Source organism: Chaetodon trifascialis, chromosome 4 (genome assembly GCF_039877785.1).
Source record: "Chaetodon trifascialis isolate fChaTrf1 chromosome 4, fChaTrf1.hap1, whole genome shotgun sequence".
Taxonomy (NCBI): Eukaryota; Metazoa; Chordata; class Actinopteri; order Chaetodontiformes; family Chaetodontidae; genus Chaetodon; species Chaetodon trifascialis.
In genome coordinates, this window is record NC_092059.1 from 3,750,888 (window position 1) to 3,772,683 (window position 21,796).

The window sequence follows — 21,796 nt, forward strand, 5'->3', positions numbered from 1 at the left end:
ATAATATTATGCAAAAATCCATTAATCCCTTTGCCAGGAATTGCATGAATACATTTTGTACGCCACGCTGATTGCCATCCAATAAAGTTTTCTGCCATGTATCAAAGTAGGCGATCAGCAGCCCCCTTATCTGGGCTCACACTTTACATATTCTGTGGAACAATGCTGCCATTTGTATTGGCGAGATCCGTCTCTTCCGCTGGCTGATTTGCCTCATTCAGACTGTTTGTCTAGATATCATTAATTCCTTTTAGTAATGTGCAGGAGCTCACCCACATCTGTTATCATCACCTGTCTACTTCCTGATTTCACGACCGGCTATCTCTGTCTAACCAACCTCAGTCACACCACTGGCCCACAGGTTGCAGCGGGCGCAGCAGTCGGCCTTTGTCCGCGGCGCTTCCCTGGCTCGCCTCCACGGAGGACTAATCGCTGCCTATTTGAATGCACGATGACGCTGATTAACTCCACAGACGTTCGGCTGATGTCTGGTTTTGCATGGAGCGCTGCACTGAGTGGCCATTGTTTTTTGTTTTTTTTGTCTCGGCTGAGGTGTCCCACAGCTTTCCCCCTTCCATGTTTGCACACATGATAAGACTCCATGTGTGAGCGTGTGCGCAAACACCACCCAGCGCGCCGTCCATCATTGTTACCGAGAGGCAGCAGTTTTCAGTTTTAGTGCCACTAAGTGTTTTCCAAGACGGCTCTCATGTGAAACATTTTCCAGTGAATTCAAAGTACTGACTGTATGTTTCCTGCAAACTGGAACAAATGAATCACAGAGCATCTGAAAAATCACAAACACGATATCACACCGGTATTCTCCCTGAACGCCAGGCATCTTAACTGGGGCTCAAGTAGCTGGAGATCCAATTATGCAGCCACGTCTGTGATGACATTTATAGTGTGTTTTCAGGTGCTGACCCAAAACCTCCGTTTGCTGGTTCAAAGTAAACCTTTAGAGAAAGCCTCAGATTTCTCACTTAATGTTCGCCTTGTTAATTGAGTCAGTCATCTTGCAGTTAGCTGCACATTAAGGAGCAGGAGCCTGAAGGTTTTACGTTCTTGAAGGATGCCGCCTCAGACAAAGCGGGCTGAGAGCAGGGATATGAGGTGTAATGCATTTAAGAGGAGTGCTGCACTTTAGAGGAAAACGCCTTAATTTGAAAGAGCAGGAGTACACTCAGTGTCAGCTTCTGTGTGAACACACCAGCTTCAGACTGAGTCATGTGTTCTGAATAAATCCAGGCATGCGCTGTTTGTGTGATTGGATATGAGTAACTGGTTTACTTGGACCAGTTTCTGTCGTGGTGGTGACAGAAACAGTTAAAATCCTGAAGATTTTCATGAAATCAAACCTTGTTTTGACACTCATTTTGACGGCCATTCAGTGTATTTACACTCTCTCTATTGCACGGTTTTCATTGTTATTGGCAGTTCACCATCCCACACTGGATTCATTAGAGGGATTCACAGGAAACGATGCCTCGTGTAATCCAGCTTTACTGACATCAGCGAGACTAAATCAGAGTATTCACTCAGCTATTTTCTTATCAGAGCTGGCGTGTAGCTAAGTTACCTCTGATGCAAACTAAACATTTCCTGCTGCTATGAGTTTAAGAGCATTGTACCGGCGACACACAGCGTGGCTTTTATTGTGAAGCCGCCGCAGGAAACGCGGCGTGCATCTGTCAGCGGAGTTGGCGCAGAACACTGTCGCCTATCAAAATTTCACGAGAGAGTGATGAAGCAGTCGGCAGGTGTCATAGATGAAGAGCTGCACACCTCCAACACCTGAGCAACCAAACCCAGCTTTCCTGTGAGCTGCTGTGAAGTGGAGAGCTACTCAAATCAACCAGGACCGAAGTCTGAAGGATTCCAGCTCATTCCTGCCTGTATTCAGCAAAGTGAAAGGAACCGTGATGGACTCTGATTCAGACATATAAATGTGAGACTTTTGCACAGCTTCACATCACAAACCAGTGCACCAATGAAGTCATTATGTTCTAGCAGTCATTATACCTTCGAGAGAGTTCAGGCCTAAATGTTCTTCGTCAGTGGGATTATACAAGCCACCACGTCTATTTGAAATTGTACTCTCAGATATGAATAGTAATTTTCTGTCTCCTTTCACTTTAGGAAGTCTGCCTCTAACCATGAGCGCGTATTAGTTAACAGAGCTGAGAGCAACAAGGACTCTTCCTCTGTCTGATCGCTCAGCTGGGCTTTGAAGAAGTTCAGCAGAGGGATTCGGTGTCACCGAGGTTAATTGCTTACACAGGGCACCGTGCCCACTGTTCTTAAGTCCATTCTATGCCGTCCATCACGTCCGCCTTGTTAGTCCTTCTTGCAAATGTCTGCAGCGTTCCCACAGCCAGGTTATTGGCCAGGTAATTTTTTTTGAAGCGGCTGCTTAACTGCCCTTTGCTTCAGGTTCTATGCTGGTAAACAGATCCATTCAATCTGCTTAACTGACACCAGTGAACGGTAAAAGGGTTGCAGACAATGCTCAGTTCCCTGTTCGAGGCAGTGTCACATCCCTACTTTCCTGTTTATACCACCACTTCCCATGAATATAGATCGTCCAAAGTGCAGCCAGTTTAAGTGTGCCGTAATGAGAGTGATGTAAGTAACACAAGGTCACACCAGGAGCAGGGCTTCACATTGAAAGAGCAGTAATAAAGAGATAGGGATTTGCCCACACAAAAACCTTAATCTATTTCTGCCTCTTTTGACAGAGTTTCAGAGACCACCAAGGTCACGGACGCCAACTTGCTTGAATGTAATTACGTTCATTATCTGGTGTTGTACTACGGCTCTGTTATTTAAAATAAATGGGCTTTGGTCTCATTGGCTACGCTCTCCGAAAGATTTCCATTCTGCTATTGTAAAGGAAGAGCTGCGCGCAGCAGCCCTGACCTGCCAGTCACCAGGAAACGTTCATGATTGACTGATGAGCTTTTACCCTCCGTGTCTGTTTGTCTGTCTTGGAAAGTGGTGATGTCAGCCTCGCCGGTCACCCATTCACACGGCCGCCTTTATGGCTGCGGCTTCATTTTTGTGTAATTAATTTTATCATGCGGACCCACTTTTTCAGCAAGAACTCTTGAAGAGAACTTGTGAAAACAAAAGCACTTTTTTCTGTGGGACTCGATTTACCAATCCGCATGTAATTAAACAAATGATCCAATTAAGCAACGCTGATAAAGTTATAAAGTAGCTCCATAGGAAGCTGGATTTGTTTTTTCTAAGTCAGTGTTTTGTGTTTTGTAGAATAATTTCCCACATTTTCACACTTTCTTCTCCTGAACACAAATATTTAACTTTATATTAAGGGACACACGTTCACCATGAATTAGCTGCTTGTTAGCATGCTTATTAGTAGCATAGTGACTCTTTATTAGTCTTCATAAAGCACTTCCTTTCATATACAATAACATCCTTCCTTCTTATCAATAAGCAGTAATCAGGAGAAATGAGTGATATGCATGCTAATAAGCAGCTAGTTAATGGTGAATATGTGTTCCTTCATATAAAGTGTTACTGCTCCTTTTCAATGATTCGTCTCATGCTGAATGTGTAGACCTTTTTTCCAGTGTCTGTGTAAAACCTCCCCATGGAGACCCGGCGCTTCTCGCTCACATACGACCAGCTTTGATGATGGAAACCGTCCGAGCCAGAAAACTGATTCTCACAGAATAGAAAACAACTGTTCCACCTCGTTTCCAGAGGTTGTTATAGGAATGTGTTTCAGTCGTGTGTTTGGCTGAACTTGAACTGTCAGTCTGTGCAGGAAAGATCCAGGACGCCTCTTTTCCAGCATGACAGCAACATATTTATCACTAGAAAGAGCCGGTACCGTGCTTTAGAAATGTCACATTTATTTCTCGCAAACAATTGTCTAAATTGACAATAGCTGCAAGCAAAGTTTATTTTAATTGATGTTTATTCAGAATTTTTCCACATTTGGCACCAGAGAACAGAAACCCTGCTGTGAGTCAGCTCTGATGAAGTGAGGTTAGCCTTTCTTTGAGAGCTTGTCTGCACCGGCTAGCTCTGCTTCTAACTCATCTTTCTTCTCCACAAAGTGTTTTACAAAGGGTTTAGCCACAGTAGCTCTTGATGACGTAACATGAAGTCGTTCTTTGAATCGCACAGATTGGTGGGATGTGGCTCTCAATCATACGGCACGCCAGCTGGAGTTCATCAGGCTGTGTGTGTGTGTATGCAAATTAACCTCCAGACCAACACGTGTAAGCAGTCAAATAGTCTTGGTGTTAACCATTGACCGACTTGTAACAGTATCCATTTTTGTAGTGATGCAACTACTTTAAAATCAGGTGAAATGTGGACATTTGGGACGTGACGGGTGGTGCTGATGAAAGGGTGCTTGAGTTCACCTGAGCGATGTTGGGGTCCGTCAGGCACAAAAATTTGGGAACCGCTGCCGTAGTTGTGTTTAAAGTGTGTGCAAACGCAGCGGCGCACTCATACAATCTGGATAGCAAAGGGAAGTTTCCGAGGGTGCCAGAGGACCCAGAGGCGACAGGCATGGTGCCAGCTGCATCAGGGCTCCTGGTGATGGATGTCCTCCACAGCACATCATAGCAGACTACTCTCCCACCTAACAATGGGATATCCCCAAGAACTCCCCCAAAGCCCCTGCTGTCATTGAGAGAGGGGATATACGATACAATGCGTCCAATCACGGTCTGATCTCTCCCCTCGCATCCAGTCACAGTGATGTAAACAACGCAACACAGAGGAAGGAAGTTTGTGATGCTGCTTCGCTGACAGTAATATGGCCCTAATTAGAAATGACTGCACACCACCCACACACCTGTCACTTCTCTGTGATGGATATCCAGGTAGTCAGATCCAGAGGCTCGCAGCCAGCATGGTGAGTTCAGGGCCCCGGTATGCCCGTCGTCATGGCGCTGCAGCTCCCCGTTGGCGCGGCTGCACAGCTGCCGCTCGCACCGGGAGAGCTGCCACGCACACGGCGAGCGGCGGCGGCGGCAGGTATACGCCCACCCTGGTTTTACTTGTCGTCTGAGCAGCCCCGCTTTCTGCTGACTTCGTCATCAAATATTCATGGCTGTCTGCATTAGCTTGCAGAGTTCTAATTGAGTTCTGTATATTCAGACGTGATTAACTCGGTCTAATTCCTCAAAGGAGTGAGCCAATTAGATAGCACTTGCATGAATAGGATTTCACATCTTAGTACGTCTCCAGACTTGCCAAGACAATTATGTGTGTGTATAATTGTGCTGTACAGTGGGTGTGAGCCCACTGAACTCAAGCAGGTCATTATTTCTTATTACTGATCTGCACTACAGGAAATGCAGCTGTCCTATCCATTACAGGCGAGTAAATGAAAAGCATGAGCGCTGTTATTAGAATACACTGTTTGGACAAGAGAGGAGAGAGTGATTCCAAACACCGGGCCTCTAAAGCCTCCTCATGCTTTTTGTCGAAGCACCCCCCCCTTCCCCCCAGGAGCGAGCAGGAGAAAAATATCCGTGACCCAATGCTGACCCACCACAATGTCACTCTAACTCATGGCATGAGAGAACTACTGCCGGGGTCTTTGTCAGTTTCTCTCTGTAACCAGAGCAGGAGACATTGCCCAAAGTCCAGAGGGGTCACATTCTGCTGCGGAGCTGAATTTAAGGCAGAGAGGCAGACAGGCAGGCCGGCCACTTTGCCTGAGCCGGAGAGAGAGATCAGGGCCCCCACTGCCACCTTTTATTCTTTAAAGAAAGGCCTGAGCGAGGCATGATCTGTGTGTCGGCGCTGTCCCTTCAGCCTGATATCATCTTTTAGCTTGGCTAAAATAAGAAATGTGCACGAACAAATAAAGCTGCTCGGCTGAGTGTAATGGAACGCATGAATATTCGGATCTCATTCGACACTCGCAGTTTTTGTTGCTTTGTCAAAACTCATGTTCTCAAGCGAAAGAAGCGAAACCTGCACAGGCTGCAGCTGCTGGTGAGGAGGATCACTGGGCCAAGGCCGCTCACAGCGTCCAGGCAGCAACCAAATGCACAAAACAAATGAGGATAGGAGGCTTTGGCAGGACGCCACCTCATTCCTGCACGCGCTGGTCATCCATAACCCAGTGTGAATTTATTACACAGACAGACTGAGCTGAGCTGAGCTGAGCTGAGCTGAGCAGGGTAGACCTATGCTCAGAGGAAGCGGGGCCATTCCAGGTCAGAGACACCGAAACCTGGGCGCACTCGTCCTGACGGACTGGCGTGCGCGCAGATGACTGTCACAAATTATACCGCCGATAGTTTCAAGGTCAGTGATCCTCAGAGTTAGCAAACCATTAGGAGAATCACTTTCCACTGCGTGACATGCTCGCTCACACCCACACGTAAACAAAGCACACGCACACACACCTCAGTCATCTGCATCCAGGCAGCAGAACAGATCCGAGTGGGTGATTTACATAACACGCTTAGAAATGACAGGGATTTGTAAGGGAGTCAAGTCAAGTTAACGTGTCTTCATACGCTCGCTCTGTGGCCCTGACGCCAAGAAACTGCACAGACAGATGGACAGAGTCAGGATGCCAGGCAGCGCCGGTCACTGGAAAGCAATCACTGATATGTAAAATTAAATTTAAGCTGGATATCAAGGGCTGGGGATGGGATCGTGTCGGGGGTCTTGGGTGAGTTGGACCTCAGGGAGGGGAAATGGCAGGGGGTGGCTCACTTGTTAACCTTCACAGGAGGAGGTTGGAAAGATGATCGTGATCGCTGAACCCAACCAACTGAAAGGAGGCTCAGCTCTGCTCGCGCACACACACTGACACACAAACCTCTCCACCTCCGCGGCCTGAGCAGACCACAGATCAGGGAAGGGTGGTGCTCCCGCAGTCCCCTCGCAAATGTGTGGAGATTTAAATGAGCTCCCAACCTCCCTCGACCAAAGCAGATTTCTGGCATTTTCCGCGGGCCAAGACCTCCATGATTTGGCTTCAGAATGTGGAAAACAAGTTTACTTCCCTTTAACCCCGACCACAATAATCCCATCTATCACTTTGTCAGAGGGTTTTTTCAGCTGACTCAAGGTGGCTCCCAAAACCTCTTAATTACTCTACATTTAATCCATTTGTAGCGTCTTTCTTTGAATGAAGCTGCTGCGTGAATCCACAATCAGGGTTAACAGAGCAGCATCAGGTTCTGGAAACACTGTCATGGGGACAGTTTGGCCAAATCTGCTTTTTAAGTATGCAAGAAGAGGAGCTGGAGCCCAGTCGGCTGCGAGCGAGGTAACTTCCTCTTCGTGAAAGCGCTTCAAATAATAGACAAATATACTCTAAACTGGAGACTGAATGACCTTTGCACTCAAAGCCTGGCGTGGGATCATTCAGCCGTAGTATGTGGAGGTGTAAGAGGCAGATTAGGCAGGATTTTGTCAATAAATGGACTTTGGAAAATAGTGAAACAACACAAATAGTGAAACATCTCTGGTGTATTTGGGGCGTCTTAATGGAGGTTAAGTGGGGCTTAGCAGATCTTAAATTGTCTTCTTGGTGGTCGGCGAGCAGCAGGTGTTCCACTTAAAAAGGTGGAATGTGTGGTATTTTTAGAGGCATAATAACAGGAACGCCCTGAAATATAACGCAGCCCAATAAAATAACACTGACATAAAAAGTACCTGTGTGAAGTTCATGAGGGGTTTTACTCTGTCGCTGCGTTTAAAGGAATATTTCGACATTTTGGGAAATATGCTGAGAGTTAGACACCACTTTCATATCTGTGTCAAACACTCACAGCACATAGCTTAGCATAAAGACTGGATATGGAGGGAAACTGTTAGCCAGGCGGCCAGTGGAGAGTCCAGGAAGTAAATTTACTCTGCCTCTGATTGGCTTATCCTAATATTCTTACCTAAATCCTAACCAATCATCACTCCTCAGACCAATCCAACCATCAAAGACAGTGAGCAGTAACCAGTCAGAGGTGGGGTAGGGGGCTCATCTCTTCATCAATGTAGGATTCATAATTTAGCATCCAGGAAGTGATTGCACCGGCCAAGAAGCTGATCAGCTGCTGGAGCCAGCGTCATATCTGTATAGACTACAGACAAAGACCACAGGAGCAGTGCTGTGCTGCAAGGCCAACGCTCTGTACTGCATCTTCATCATCATCGTTATGTGATGCGCTCTGGGTCGGAAGAAAAGCTGCGGCGGTGAAACTGTGAATTTCTCTCAGTGTCCTTGTTTTCAAGTCCCTCAAGCTGTAGTTTGTGCTGTTGGATTATTTTGTTGACCCGTGTAGTTTGTGGCTTTCTCATGTTCTCTGTAGCGTCGCCTCGCTGTGACTCATAGTTCCTTCATCTCTCTTATTTCCCACTTCTTCTTCTTCTCTTGTTTTAAAGCACTTCCTGTTTAAAAGAGTGCATAATTATATTTTTTTTTGGCACAATAATTTGTCTTTGTCCTGCTTTATTGACCCATATTAGGCAATAAAAGGGAGAGGGGCTGCTTGTTAAGGCTCATTAAGTCAGCAGACACCTTCCCTCGGGAAGTTGGAGGGTCACTGATTTGACTCATAGTTCACCATCAAGTCGCTGCAGAGGAAACCAAAACGCAGCGGCGGCGCTCAGACCTTCCTTTCCAAGCAGTGCCTCTCTGAGCTACCTTCAGCAGGGTGTACTTAATTCATGCAGCATGGCCTGGCACCAACCAGCACATTCTGTGAAGGTCTGGACTCACACACTGAATCAGATCAACTGTAAATTTGGCCCCGTCTGAGTTCAGCGTGCCAGGCCGTAAATCGCGTGCAGTCTCGGCGAACTCCTGTCAGCCCCGCTCAGGCCATGTGAGAAAAAAAAAAGGACAGATAGGTGCAAAATTTGTGTTGATGCGGAGGGAGGAGATGGGTAACAGCTTAAAGTTAGCAGCGTGCCACAGCAGATCTCCAGCTGCTTATTGTTTCATCTGCAAACATGGAAAATACGTCTGCGTTCCAGCATTGTTTCAGCCGTAGCTGTGCTCTGCATGGAAAAGTACAAACCGCACGCTGAATTGATTGTGATATTTTAATCGGGCATCCAGACCCCCTGATTGAATGAAGCAGTGATGCGAGTATTTTGTTATGTAGTTCTAAATATTTTATTTTGATTACTGAGTAATCGTCCGTTTTCAAGCAAAAATGTCAAACGGTTGATGGTTCCAGCTCCTAAAACGTGAGGATGTCTCGCAGTACATTAAGGTACAAAGACGAGATGTCGCCCTCTTTCTGATCACGTCGTTCAGTCTAATGTTGAGCCTGTGTGTGCTGATTTAAACAGTGAAGTGTAGAAGTGTTGCTCTTCTGGAACATTTTTTACTGGTTTAGTTGCACTGTACCTGTTTGAGTGTGAAGGCAGTGGCCTTTGATCAATAAGCTTAGAAATGACAAGCTGATTCACTTTAGAAATGTGCAAAAATGTCCAAAAATATTAAAAAATGTTTAGATAAGGTTGCACTGATTGCTGATTGGTGCGTGTGTGGTTGGACTGTGTGTGTGCCTCAGTCTGTCAGGCCTGCGTCTCATGTTCACAGTGGAGCACATGGGACCTCTTAACTCCCTGTTACATGCTTTGTTTGCCATCACACTCCTCATTCCGACAGACAGCTGTGTCAAACGTTGTTTGGAGCCCGTTGCGAAACAGAGGGAAGCTGCGCCGGACTGTGCGGGCATCAGTGCGTTCGGCGCGAGGCCGTGATAGCACTCTGTAGCAAAAGGAAACGGCTCACGATGAGGAAAAGGGGCCACAATTGACTTTAACGCACTCCACTCACCCCTCAGTTCAGCAAGAGGCTGTCTGACCTAAATTCACTTTACCTCATCTGCCTAGACATTTGTTTAGCCTTCTGGGCAAACACTTAGAGAAATGTATGAGGGAGAGGGGAAAAAAAGAATACATATGCTTGAATACATCACATTTAGTCAGGGGAAAAGCAAAACCCGGACATCTGCAGACATATACAGCCCTCTAGTGGCAAACTGCAAAGGACCTGGATGTCAGACACAGAGGGCATGAAGTGATTTATGCAGAATTTTGTTAAACCATCTGTGGAGGTTGTACCAAAACACATTCTTTGTACATTCTCTGTTTTGACATCAGACCCACATTTGTGTAACAGGCCTAATAAATGTTACCTAATACCAAATAAAAGGAGTCACGAGTGGATAAGAAACAACAGGGGCTGAGCAGAATGAATGAATTGAGGTCATAGAATCCTACCATCAGAGAGAAAGAGAGAAAATTTTGTCTTTTGAGTACTGTACTCATTACAATGGCCCGGAGGAACTGTGTGCTGTGAAATCATATGCTCTAGTTAAGCTAAACAAGGGCAAGGTATTCCCACATGAAGGGCAGATGAGAATAAGTAAGTGGAAATGCAGACAGACGAGTAAGAGTTGAGGATGGTTTGCTGCTGTTTGGCCCTGGTATCTTACTCAGATTCTCAGGTTGCAAATATATCCTCTCTCCCCCTCTCTCTCCCTCTCTACCTCTGCCTCGCTCTGCCTCTGTGTGCATGTGTGAGGCAAACCTCAAGGGCTCAGTGCAGCGAGCTCATTAAAGGCTTCATTCCACTTCCAGGATCGAGCAGGATTGCAATATGGACATTGTTTATACACAAATGTTGCCCTGGGAATAATGTTTATTTCTATTACCGTCTTGGAGAGGGGAAAAAAGACAAATAAGAATGCAGAGCTTGTCTGCACACATTGCTTTTCATGAAATAATGCCTCTCCAGGAGTGCTTTGAAGAAACGGCCATTTTTCAAACCACCTCTTCGCAGCCTCCAGTCGTACATCAGCCGTGTCGTCTCTTGCCCTCTTACCCTCCAGTGACACACGATCGTGTCTCGAGTTGATCTGAGAAGCAAAAGTCAGGCACCTCGTGGAGTCGTGTCAGGAACGTTTATGCATTGTAGTTTCATGAGCCTCGTCCTGCGAAGCTGCTTCGTTCATTAGCATAAAGACTATAAATGCCAGTGCACGTGCTCCGCAGCCGGACGGGGCACGGCGGGGAGTTTACCGCGGCCGAGCGGTCACAGAAGTGTCATCTTAAACGGCAGCGCCCGGCGGTGTGTCTGGGAGGCAGCCGATGACGCAGCGCAGTGTTGCTACACACCCCGAGCTGTGTTTGGAAACACTGAGGCAGCTTGCTACTACAGTGGGAGCCAATGGGAACAGCTGAACCGTGCAACTCTTTAGCCCAGCCAAGCGCAGAAAAGGGGAGAGAACAGAGAGACACAGAGATCCAGGAAATGCCTGAGCGAGAGGCAGCGACAGCGGGGCCCACGAGCTCGCACGCGGCCGCATCAGGCTGCGCATTGATCACCCTCACATGATATATCCACACCCCCGTAATTGCATTGCTGTTTAGAGAGGCGGTCGTTATTTATGAAATATTGAAATAACAAATGGTGTCTCCCGGCAGGTATTAAGAAGAGAGATGCCACAGATAAGTCAGAGGCAGGCGGCTGCCACGTCCCCCCGCGGGCCGCTTGCCCAGTCGCCTGGCTGCAGAAAACCTGCAGTCATCACAAAGTGGAAATATTTACTGCTCACACTCTTGCATATGGGAGGATGAAGTGTGGGTGAGGGCAGCTGAAAAATGACTGTGTTTGTGTTTCGAGAGGAGTGCTAATCAGATTCCTTCAGCTTCAGAGGCATCTGAGGACAGCCGAGCTAAAGGTCCCGAGCGTGGATTTATTCGCTGCGCAGGCACGAATGGGAGCGGAGCCACCTGAACAGGCAACAGGAAGTTAAACATCACAAGCTCAGAACCGGAGGAAATGCAGAGAAACTCGCCTAAATATATCGTGCTGGTTAAAATTTGTTAGCGGACAAGTGCTAATTGTAAACAGTGGCTCAAAGGGCCTTTGGAGATGAATCATCAGAATCACTACGTTCATCATCAGGTTGGTTGTGTAACCGTGTGGGTGTTTGTGGGTTTGTGTGTTTGTGTCTACAGAACACCCTTGAGACCTGTACCATCTGCAGTAAGCCCATCATGGAGCGCATCCTGCGAGCCACAGGGAAAGCCTACCACCCTCACTGCTTCACCTGCGTGGTGTGCCACCGCAGCCTGGACGGCATCCCCTTCACCGTGGACGCTTCCAACCACATCCACTGCATCGAGGACTTCCACAAGTACGCACAACAGCTCCCCATCACATCTCAAATAACTGTTTTTGTATGTACTAACAAACATGTGCTCATCTTGACAAACCCACAGAGAATCATCGCTGGCAGTTCAGCAGCTTCCTTCAGCTCTTCATCGCGTTTTAACATCTTTCAGCTCAGTTTTGGTTTTTTGGTCTCATCATTCGTCCATCCAGATGCACAAAGCAGCAGTTTTCAGCAAACATACCACGGACCAAATTTCAGAAAGACAAAATTAGCATCTCACTGGTGAACATCGAGGAGCATTTAGCAGCTAATGAACCACATATCTCCCCAAGGAGACCCAAACAGAGCTAAAAGGGGAGTCAGTATTTAGAAGAACACTTGTCAGGAGTAACACGCATCATTTCTAATTTCCTTTACCAATTTCAAAGCTGCAAAATAGCTCAAAATGTATCTTATTTGCTGTATATGTTGTAACTTGTTAGCTACCAAGCTACTCATTGTTTCATCCAATCCAAGAAATACCTTGGTTTTATTTTCCAGTTGTGACATCATGCAAAAATGTCTAACTCCATCTGTGGTACCCCGTACAGTCACTATGTTCAACTATGGAAAATAGCTCCAGTGTGTAAGCTAATGCTGCCACAGCCATAGTGTCATATTAACTTGTGAAATATTATATTTTGACGGATGTTGGAGGCTGGCAGTTTTAGCCTGATTCCAGTATTTTTGCCCAGATAAGCAAAACAAATCATCAGGAAACCATGTGCAAAGTCCCAGAGTATTCCTTCAAAGCTGCACAAATCAATGTTTTCATATTAACAGTGGATCCAGTGGCATGAACGGTGTCTATCGCAGTATCTCAGGGGGAACGTTTTAGCGTCTTTCAGCTCATTGTTTTGGTTGTATTGGTCTGCAGGTTTTCCAGCAGGCAGCAGTTTTCAGCATAAAGCTCAAATAAAAACACTGTAAACTTCCTGTGCAGCACAAACAAATGGTAGCATCTAGCTGGTAAAGTACAACCTCTAGCATTGGGCTAAAGAAGAGGAAGCTCAACTCTAAATGAAAGCTGATGTTCTTCCATGTTTGCTAAATAGGCAATTTTCGCTCACACCTCGGCTTGTTTCACCGCCCCCATGTGGCTAAATCCAGTAATTCTGCTTTAAAATCCCTCTCTGACCTCACAATTTCAACCGCAGTTAAGAATAATCAATATGGGATCTCAGTGCTTCCTTTTTGGGAAGTACTGCAGGCAGTGTCACAAGCCCAGTGACCTTCTGAGACGAAGCTGTAGACATGAATTTAATAGTAAATTCCTGTCATTGTGTCACAATCCACCGATTGCATAACCGCCACCTTACCAGAAATGTTCCTTTGCTCAGTGACCAGAAGGGAAACAGAAGTAAACAGCTGGCTCTCGGTGTTAGCGCACAGCTTCGGCTTTGTGGAGTAGCTGCGCTGGGCCGTTATTTAATTCCACATGACAAGTGTGACCTCAACAGCGCAGCCCTTTGTGTCGAGGAACAGTCACGCCGGGGCCCGAGTGTTTTCTCTGGCTGATACTGTACAGCCGTGGTTCCCCAAAGCCACGCGCCCCCTTCACTTCCTGATTCTCAGGCGCGCGGCGAGCGTGTGAAATAAGTGTCCACCCGGCCGTCAGTCACCTGACGGGACCTGAGATCTCTGGGTGCTTTTCATATCCTCAATGATCCTATTGTTAGACAGACCTCTTCCTGCTGAAGGCATTTCCAGACTCGCTGATCTGAAGGCTTGGAAATGTCACCGTGAGTGTCGGTTGTGATATTTGTAAAAGCCCTGCTATGTTTAGCTTTTCCTCAAATGTTCTATTCATATGAACTATTTCAGAGAAGGGCAAATTTAGCTTTTCCTCGGCGGTTGATGGAATGAATAATTAAATACAGGAAACAAATGCACAAGCTGTGCCAGACCTGGGGCTGGGACCCTGCTGGGGTCACCAGACAACTCGGAGGGGTCACGAGGCGATTAAAGAAAAAATATTCAGCAAATTTTCTACCACACAAAAAAAAAATCTCTTATTTTTCTTATGAATTCCAAAATATTTTTACCCTTTCAGACCTCAGAAAATTATTCAAAGGAAAAATAATATTTTTTTTGGTCGAACTGGCCGGTAGACACAATATAATGATGAGAGATTGTAAGCGGACTTCACGAGCAAGGAGAGCTAGGAAATGTTGCACCAGTCAAGTAATAATAATAATAATAATAATAATAATAAACTTTATTTGTATAGCACCTTTTGTGCAGGAATTGCAGCTCAAAGTGACGCAGTATGCCCCTTTTTTCTGCTTTTAAAAACCCAACGAATGACCGATTGATCGAGAAAGAGGCCGGCAGATTGATCAGTAATGAGCATCACTGTTCGCTGCAGCCCTGCGTGATCTCGGATCAGACAGCAGCAGTGTTTCCTGTCGCTGCGAGCTCACGTCTGTTGTTCTCGGTTCTCTCTGGCAGGAAGTTTGCTCCGCGCTGCTGTGTGTGCTCTGAGCCGATAATGCCAGCGCCGGGCCAGGAGGAGACCGTCCGTATTGTGGCCCTGGACCGCGACTTCCACGTGCAGTGTTACCGCTGTGAGGTATGTGAGCTAGCTCTTCTGGTATGTCAGCTCCCTGTAATTAGCAGCGGTGCTTTCGTACCATCTGCCGCAGCTCTAGGTGACAACCATTAAGGCATGAAGGTGTAAGGCACGACATGCATGCCCGTCCCCCGAGTCACCTTTTCAGCCAGACGACTGAATCATCCCTCTCTTACCTGCCTCCAAATAGCTCTCCATCTCTGCTCTGCAAAGTTCACGGACTCGCATAGTAACCAATCTGTCAGCCGGCGCTCACCGGTTGATAAGCGGCGCTGAGACATTACGTGCCCGGCTAAGAGAGAAGTTACGTGTCACATTGTCAAAGAGCCGTGCCAGTGTGAGTACACAGAGCGTTTGGCAGGCATAAAGGTCAAAGGAAAGCAAAGCAGATTAGTTCAGCTGAAGGGGCTCAACAAGAGAAGAATTTTGTCACCAGGGAAACGTGAGGAGAGCGAGTTGTATTTGTCAGAGTGTGTGTGAGAGAGATGTAGAGAGTAACCCGGCGTCACAGACGACGAGGAAATAATGCCAAAGCAATGTGTGCATCTGTATTTGTGTGTGTGAAATTGTCCTCATGGGTTTTGTGGTTATTACTGTGTAAAGAGAGCGTGGAGCTGAGCTTTACAGGTGCTGCAACAAAAACAAACATCGCAGCGTACAGCGAGGAGCGTCTTCTTCTTCACGTCATCGCTGCAGAGCAGAGCCAGAAGTACACAACACACATGTGCTCAGCGTGCATGATTAACAGTCAGGCCGCTCCTCACTGCACTGATCAGATAAATGAAAGCATTACATACACTCTGCACTGTGTGTGTGCATCACTTCAATTATTTTCAACAAGCAGAAAGAACAAATGGAGCGTACAGCTGCGAGGCAGTGCTTTGAGCTAAATGCTAACATCAGCATGCTAATGTGCTCATTGTGCTAACATGCTGATGTTTAGCAATCATAACGTTCACATATTAACAGATTAATAGATCCATTAGAGAGAAGAGTTCATGAAAGAAGGATTTGATTCAAGATTTTGCTTTATTTAACCAATATATTAAAATTCGCTCAGATTCAGCATCTTACTTTAGCTTGTTAGCATGCTAACATTCGCTAACTAGCTGTTAACACAGAGCACAGCTGAGATTTGATGTACTGAAGTACTGACTGAAGTCAAAAATGATTGAGTCATTAGGATTTATCCTCTGGGGACCATGAATTTCTCTAAACGTTTGTGGTAGCAGATATTTCAGGCCTACAACAAAAGATTTAACTGGCAAACAGCTGCTTTCTGGCAAAAGGCAGAAGACAGAGGAGTAAACAAAAACAAAAGAACGGCATCAAAAAATCTACTCTTAGGAAATATATTCATCTTAAAATCTGGAAAAGACGAGTAGAATCCTGTACTCAAACATACAGTAATTATTATTTAAGATTTATCTAAATAGCGTCAAAGCTGAGCTCAACACTGAGGTGATGGAGGTTTCAGACAAAGGGATCTTTGGTCTCGCAGTCAGAAGCCGCCGTCGCCGCTCTTCCCTCTGCAGCTGGTAGGAAAGCAGAACGCTGACAGGCTTTTCTGCAGAGAGCCTCCTGTAGCTCCACTCTGGCTGAGTTTTTAAACAGCAGTAAATGCCTCATTTAGGGTGTGAACACAGAGAGCGTATGAATGTGCCTGATCGGTGAGCGTGGCTAATGACTCTGTTTGTGTTTGGGGACTAACAGAGTATCTGTGTCCTGCAGGACTGCGGCTCTCTGCTCTCAGAGGGGGACAACCAGGGCTGCTACCCTCTGGACGGACACGTCCTCTGCAAAAACTGTAACACCAGCCGCATCCAGGCCCTCACCGCCAAGGCCACCACTGACCTCTGAGCAGCCGCCGCCCGGTCACCTCCACTGTGATAACCCAACGCTCGCTCGCTCGCTCTTTCCCTCGCAGACATACCGATCCACACAAGCTTGCATTCCTCAGCGTATACAGAACACATATATCCCTCTCTATATATTCACTCTCAGTAACAAGAACCACGTGTTCACCTGCAAACATGTATCTACAGACTCGGCACAGTCGCAGCAGAGGACGCTGTGTGTCCTGGTCAACATTTTGGGGAATGTGCTCACACACTTTCTTCCTGAGAGTAAGATGAAAAGATTGATGCCTGCGATCGATATGAAGCTGCCGTCTGCAGGTGAATCGCTCTGCTTAATCACACCTGGAAACAGAAATCCACCTAATTGTATCCGTAAAGCTCATTAATTACCAAGATGATCCCGACACATCGCTCTCCGTGAAGCCACACCTTGTCCTTTTTAGACCTCTGTGTCTGCACGGATTAAAAAGACAAGCTTTTACATGTGTCTCACTGAGCTTTAGCGGCTAGCTGTTTCCCTCTGTTTCCAGTCTTTATGCTAAGCGAAGCTTAAGATGCAGCCTTTTATTGATCGTACAGATGTGACAGTGGCATCTCATCTGACTCCCAACCAGAAGGCGAATAAGCACCTTTACCAAAATGTCAAACTATTGCTTCAAATCACCTTAAAATCCACCAGTTAACAGTTAAAATACACATCCACACTCAGTGTTATAATCCCATATTATTATCATGGGTGCACATGCATGTGTGCGTGCATGCAAGCCCAAATATTACTCGCCGGCTGGATTTTGTGATCTAAGATGGAGCCTGACTCCAGCTAAACGTGCAGAATGTTTGACACATCTGCCCCGCAGGTGAAGGCGTCATGGATGGATGTGTGCGCCTGTAGCTTTCGCAGTATTTAGAAAAACCATGAGCATACAGTTTGCTGGTGAGAACATCATCTTCCTCTTACTGTTTATCGCAGTGCAAACCCACAGACGGTACACAAATAGGGATACGATTACACACTCAAGCTCATTATTGCAAAGCAGTTCTGCATCACTGAACACCAAAGAATTGAATTTAAACTGCCACAGTTAGCGTGACCTTAGTTTGTATGCAACTGTATTAAACATGACATCATATTGATCGGGACCACACGAATCACAACGAGTCATTCTCAGTGACAAAGACGCAACCCTCAACAGGCAGCTGTGGAATGCAATTTCCTTTTGAACATAATGTTTTCTTTGTATCTTCCAATTGAATTTGCTTTTGCGTGTACGGTAGATGATTTTCTGGGGCCTGAACTGTACAATCATGGCATTCCATTCATATACATGCTGCCTTATATTGGAATTTAATTATCTTGTTTTTGAGCAGATAGATATGTAACTTTTCCTCTCATTTACCATCATGTAGATTAGATTAGTGATTGTAGTGAAAGCAGTCTGGTAGAGATTTGAGATGGCTATGCAATTTTTAATGTTAATTGCATCGACACTTTATAAGAAATTTTTATGAATAAGGAAATATTTTACCTGTACAGATTCGAGCGTAAGTGTCCTTATAGTAAGCCTTTAATCAAACTATGCTGTTGGTACTGTGTGACTGTGTCACTGTGCTGTCTGTCAGTACTGACTGTACCGCTGACACTCGTCTTTTATATTTAGTGTTTGTTTTAAGTCGATGGGCTAAGAAGGGACCACGAGTTTCCCCAAAGTGTCTGATTTTATTATTTGTTCCATCACAGTCACTGAGCAGTGGTTAGACTGTTTGATTTGAAAGTTACTTCAGCGTAATCACTACAGCAATGAGTCAGACTTAACCGATGGTGGTGAGTTCAAGGTACCCTGTGGAGTTTTTATGGTTTTATGAGTCTTGAATGCACACATGGACCTAAATGCAGAGACAAAGTCAGCATCAAAACCTCCATGTGAAGTGAAAAAAGTCCCCAGAGAGATGGAAAAAACATGCAAAAAGAAGAGAAAATAATTCCAAACAGCTACAAAGGCTGCTCTTTGAAAGCAGTCATGTGTGTATTTCATTCTCGGGGTCCTGCTCCAGTGTAGGAGGGGTGGGTGGGGGGCCTTTGACATGTCTGTCTCATAATGTGTTCATCGCTGTAGGCGGCACCCAGCAGGTGTGTGTTGCACATTTTCTGCAGCTGGTTTCACGCTCTTCTGCTGATCGACAGGTGGTGGCAGTAACGAGCAAAGAAGTGTAACAGTGTGCCTGAAAAAGCATCGAAGAAGAAGACTACAAGCCGCAAACAAGGACGTAAACAACCACGATTTTAAATATACAAACCATCAGCTTTGCAAATGTTTAAAGGGGAAATGAGACGAATTTGAAAATTTGTTTGTTTTTTTTTTGTTTACAAGAAAACTCCACAGGGTCCCTTTAAGTAAAGTCCTGTTTATTGGTTGGATTGGTTTCCAGTCACCCACGCAATGTGAGACAGAGAACTCCCCAAAACTGTGGATGGATATATTATGAACAAAGCAGATAATTACAGCCTTCAGAGAGTCTTCTTCACGTTAAGAAGTGATCACAGAAATAAAACCTCTCTGTCTGCTGAATCTGCTGTAATCAGGAAGTCTGGTTACATCAGAGCCTTTGTGATCAAATTGACTGTGGCAGCGTTTCAACCAGGGTTACACCATGTAAATAACTGTGCTAATAAGCCCTTTAATAAAAAGCAGTCAGTGGTAATAAGCAGGAAAAGTGAAAATTAGAGCAAACTGTTCCCTCAAAACAGTGAAAGCTCAATTTGAAGACGTTAAAATGTCACAAGACTTAATTCACAGCACAATTCACATTAATCTGAAGCATCTTTTATTCTGTTATCTGAAAGAGATCAAGCTGCAGGAGGAAAGCACTGAAATGTGCCACGCTGAAGCAGACATCCATTCCCCTTATTTTATCTTCACATACGTTAGATCCACTCTTCATCTGTCGCTTTGACCGCTTGACACTTGACTCGGTGAGTCATCTGATTAGCGCTGGTTGTTAGGCAACAGAGGACAAAAAATACACGCTCCATGTATCATCATGTCACATGTTGCTAGGTTTCAGCCCTCGGAGTCGTTCCTGGTGATCGGGCTGAGTTTGTTAAAGGTCGATGGCAAGCTGTGTGACCCGCCTGCGTTGTTAGACAGCGCAAACGAGGGGTTCAAACCAGGCGGGCTACAAAAGCAGCAGCTGGTTAAGAACAGGACGGGAACTAAAGCAAAGCCATGACGCTCATCTAAAATTCAAGTGCAGGTACTTCTCCTGAGCAGCTGTGTCGATCGTCGCTCGGGAGTTCAGGAGCGGACCTCCGTGCCAGAGATGGGCCTCTGGTTCGGACTCCACAGGAAAACATCTCATCGCAACGCTGCAGCAATCAGCAGCGGGAACATTAGCGGTGCTTTCAGGCATGACCGCTGCACAGTCGAGTCACTCCAGCGCTGTGTTTAACTTAATTAGTGGCAGTGTGAGGAAGCGTGCAGTGATTACGAGCTCCGGACGTCAGCGTAAAAATGCGCTTCACAAAATTGCAGAAAGTGTTTTCCACATCAGCTTGACCGCTGTCCAATCAGAACTCTGTATGGTGTTAAGTAAATGTACCAGTTAACAATCAAGCATTCATTCCTTTTATGTAACCGACAGTGCAGCCGTCAGTTAGAGCTGCTGTTGAAAGCATGTGTTCACAGCTTGGGCCTGTTGGCCAGAAAGAGGGCTGCTGTTACCGTTTGGGAAAGAGAATCTCACACAGCCGATAAGAAAGAACAGAACTGTGTTTAAACTTCGACCATTTCTACCAAAACGCAGCATGTGAGGTGGTTTAAAGCCGCACAAGTCAAGGAGCCCACAGGCTTTCCCTCAGCGTGACGGAGCGTTTTAGCGTCCTTCAGCTCTTTGTTTTGGTTATTCAGCCGCAGCTTCTGCGTTTCCGCTTGCCGCCCATCGGCCTCGTTTCTCGTCATGACAAGCAGCTGAACAGCGTGTTGACTTCCTGCTCCGCACCACACGCGGCTAGCGGACACGGCTGGCGACGAGCTAGCAGTAGCACAGAGGAGCGTTTAGCAGAGCTGGAGCCACATCATCACACATGAACCACCCTGAACGATGTGTCAAGTTTAAATAAAGGTTTAAATGTTGAATATTGGACTAAGGATTGCTTTGTCTGCAGGATGTGCACATATCAGCTGAAGGAGGTGATGTGCTTTGCAGTTTTAAAGCAGATTTCTTTTAAACAGAATAAGAGGCAATTATTCTGATTTTAAACATATGTTTTTATTGGCTTATTAGCACGTTTCCTACAAAGCGTACCCTGGGCTGGTCCGTGAGGTTGTCCATGTGCCATTAGAGCTGTATTAACCTCTCCTGTTGATGGTATTTGTGCGGCGGTCCTTGAACACATCGCACATCTTTGCAGGACCCTGCCTGACGTGAATCCTCTCAAACTGATTGATGCTCCGAGTGTAAAGACTCTTCCTTCGTTCAGTGTGTTCGTGTTGTCTTCTGTCTTTGTCTGTAAAGTGCCTTTGACTGAGCAGTATTGACTCACGATACTGTTGCTGTGTGTCTCACAGTGCCTCGCTCAAAGATTTAGCCATGTTTACTCGTCCTCACCAAAGTAAATAAAGATGATCCCTCTGTTTGGGCTCGTCTCTGAATCCGTGCAGCGGATGTTTCCATCGGCCGCGGAGCTTAAGGCTGCAGCAGGAGTCTTAAATGAGTCTTAAAGAGCTTGACCCTCTGTTGTAGCAGTAAAGCATCTGATCTGCTCTGGATCTTTGGAAGGGGCATGTCGTCAACTGTTGTTTTCTTCTTCAATAAAAGCTTTGCAGTAGCCTCGTGTCTCTGTGTCTTTGTTTGCAGTGTTGAATCATTTAAGAAAATACCAAACTCTCTCCCTCTGATCAGGCCAGTGCTGCCCCCCCCCCACCCCCGCCTGTGGCTGCTTAACGCTCGCCCGTCAGCTTCTGGGATCGCCCAGATAATGAGCTCTGTCTTCTCCTCATCCTCCCCTGAAACCTCCTGGTGACCTCCAGTGTGACCCACAGCTGCTTCGCTCTCTTAAAAGCCCTTCAGCGGCAGCGAACGCCCCGTGCTTACACAGCTCCCATTCATCTCCTCCCTTCTCGTGCAGCGAGTCCCCGACCGCTCTTTAGACGAACTGGAATCACCTGCTTAATAGAAAT

At 46.2% G+C, this 21,796-nt stretch overlaps 1 protein-coding gene across 1 annotated transcript in view; it reads left to right on the forward strand.

Moving 5' to 3' along the window:
- lpp (LIM domain containing preferred translocation partner in lipoma) overlaps positions 1-21,444 on the forward strand; it is an 87,631-nt gene extending 66,187 nt beyond the window's left edge. The window contains exons 7-10 of the mRNA XM_070961399.1: positions 11,992-12,170; positions 14,640-14,760; positions 16,492-19,331; positions 19,372-21,444. Coding sequence (XP_070817500.1) covers positions 11,992-12,170; positions 14,640-14,760; positions 16,492-16,620 — 429 coding nt within the window. The 3' untranslated portion in view covers positions 16,621-19,331; positions 19,372-21,444. The remainder of the gene's footprint in view (positions 1-11,991; positions 12,171-14,639; positions 14,761-16,491; positions 19,332-19,371) is intronic.
- The last annotated feature ends 352 nt before the right edge of the window (positions 21,445-21,796 follow it).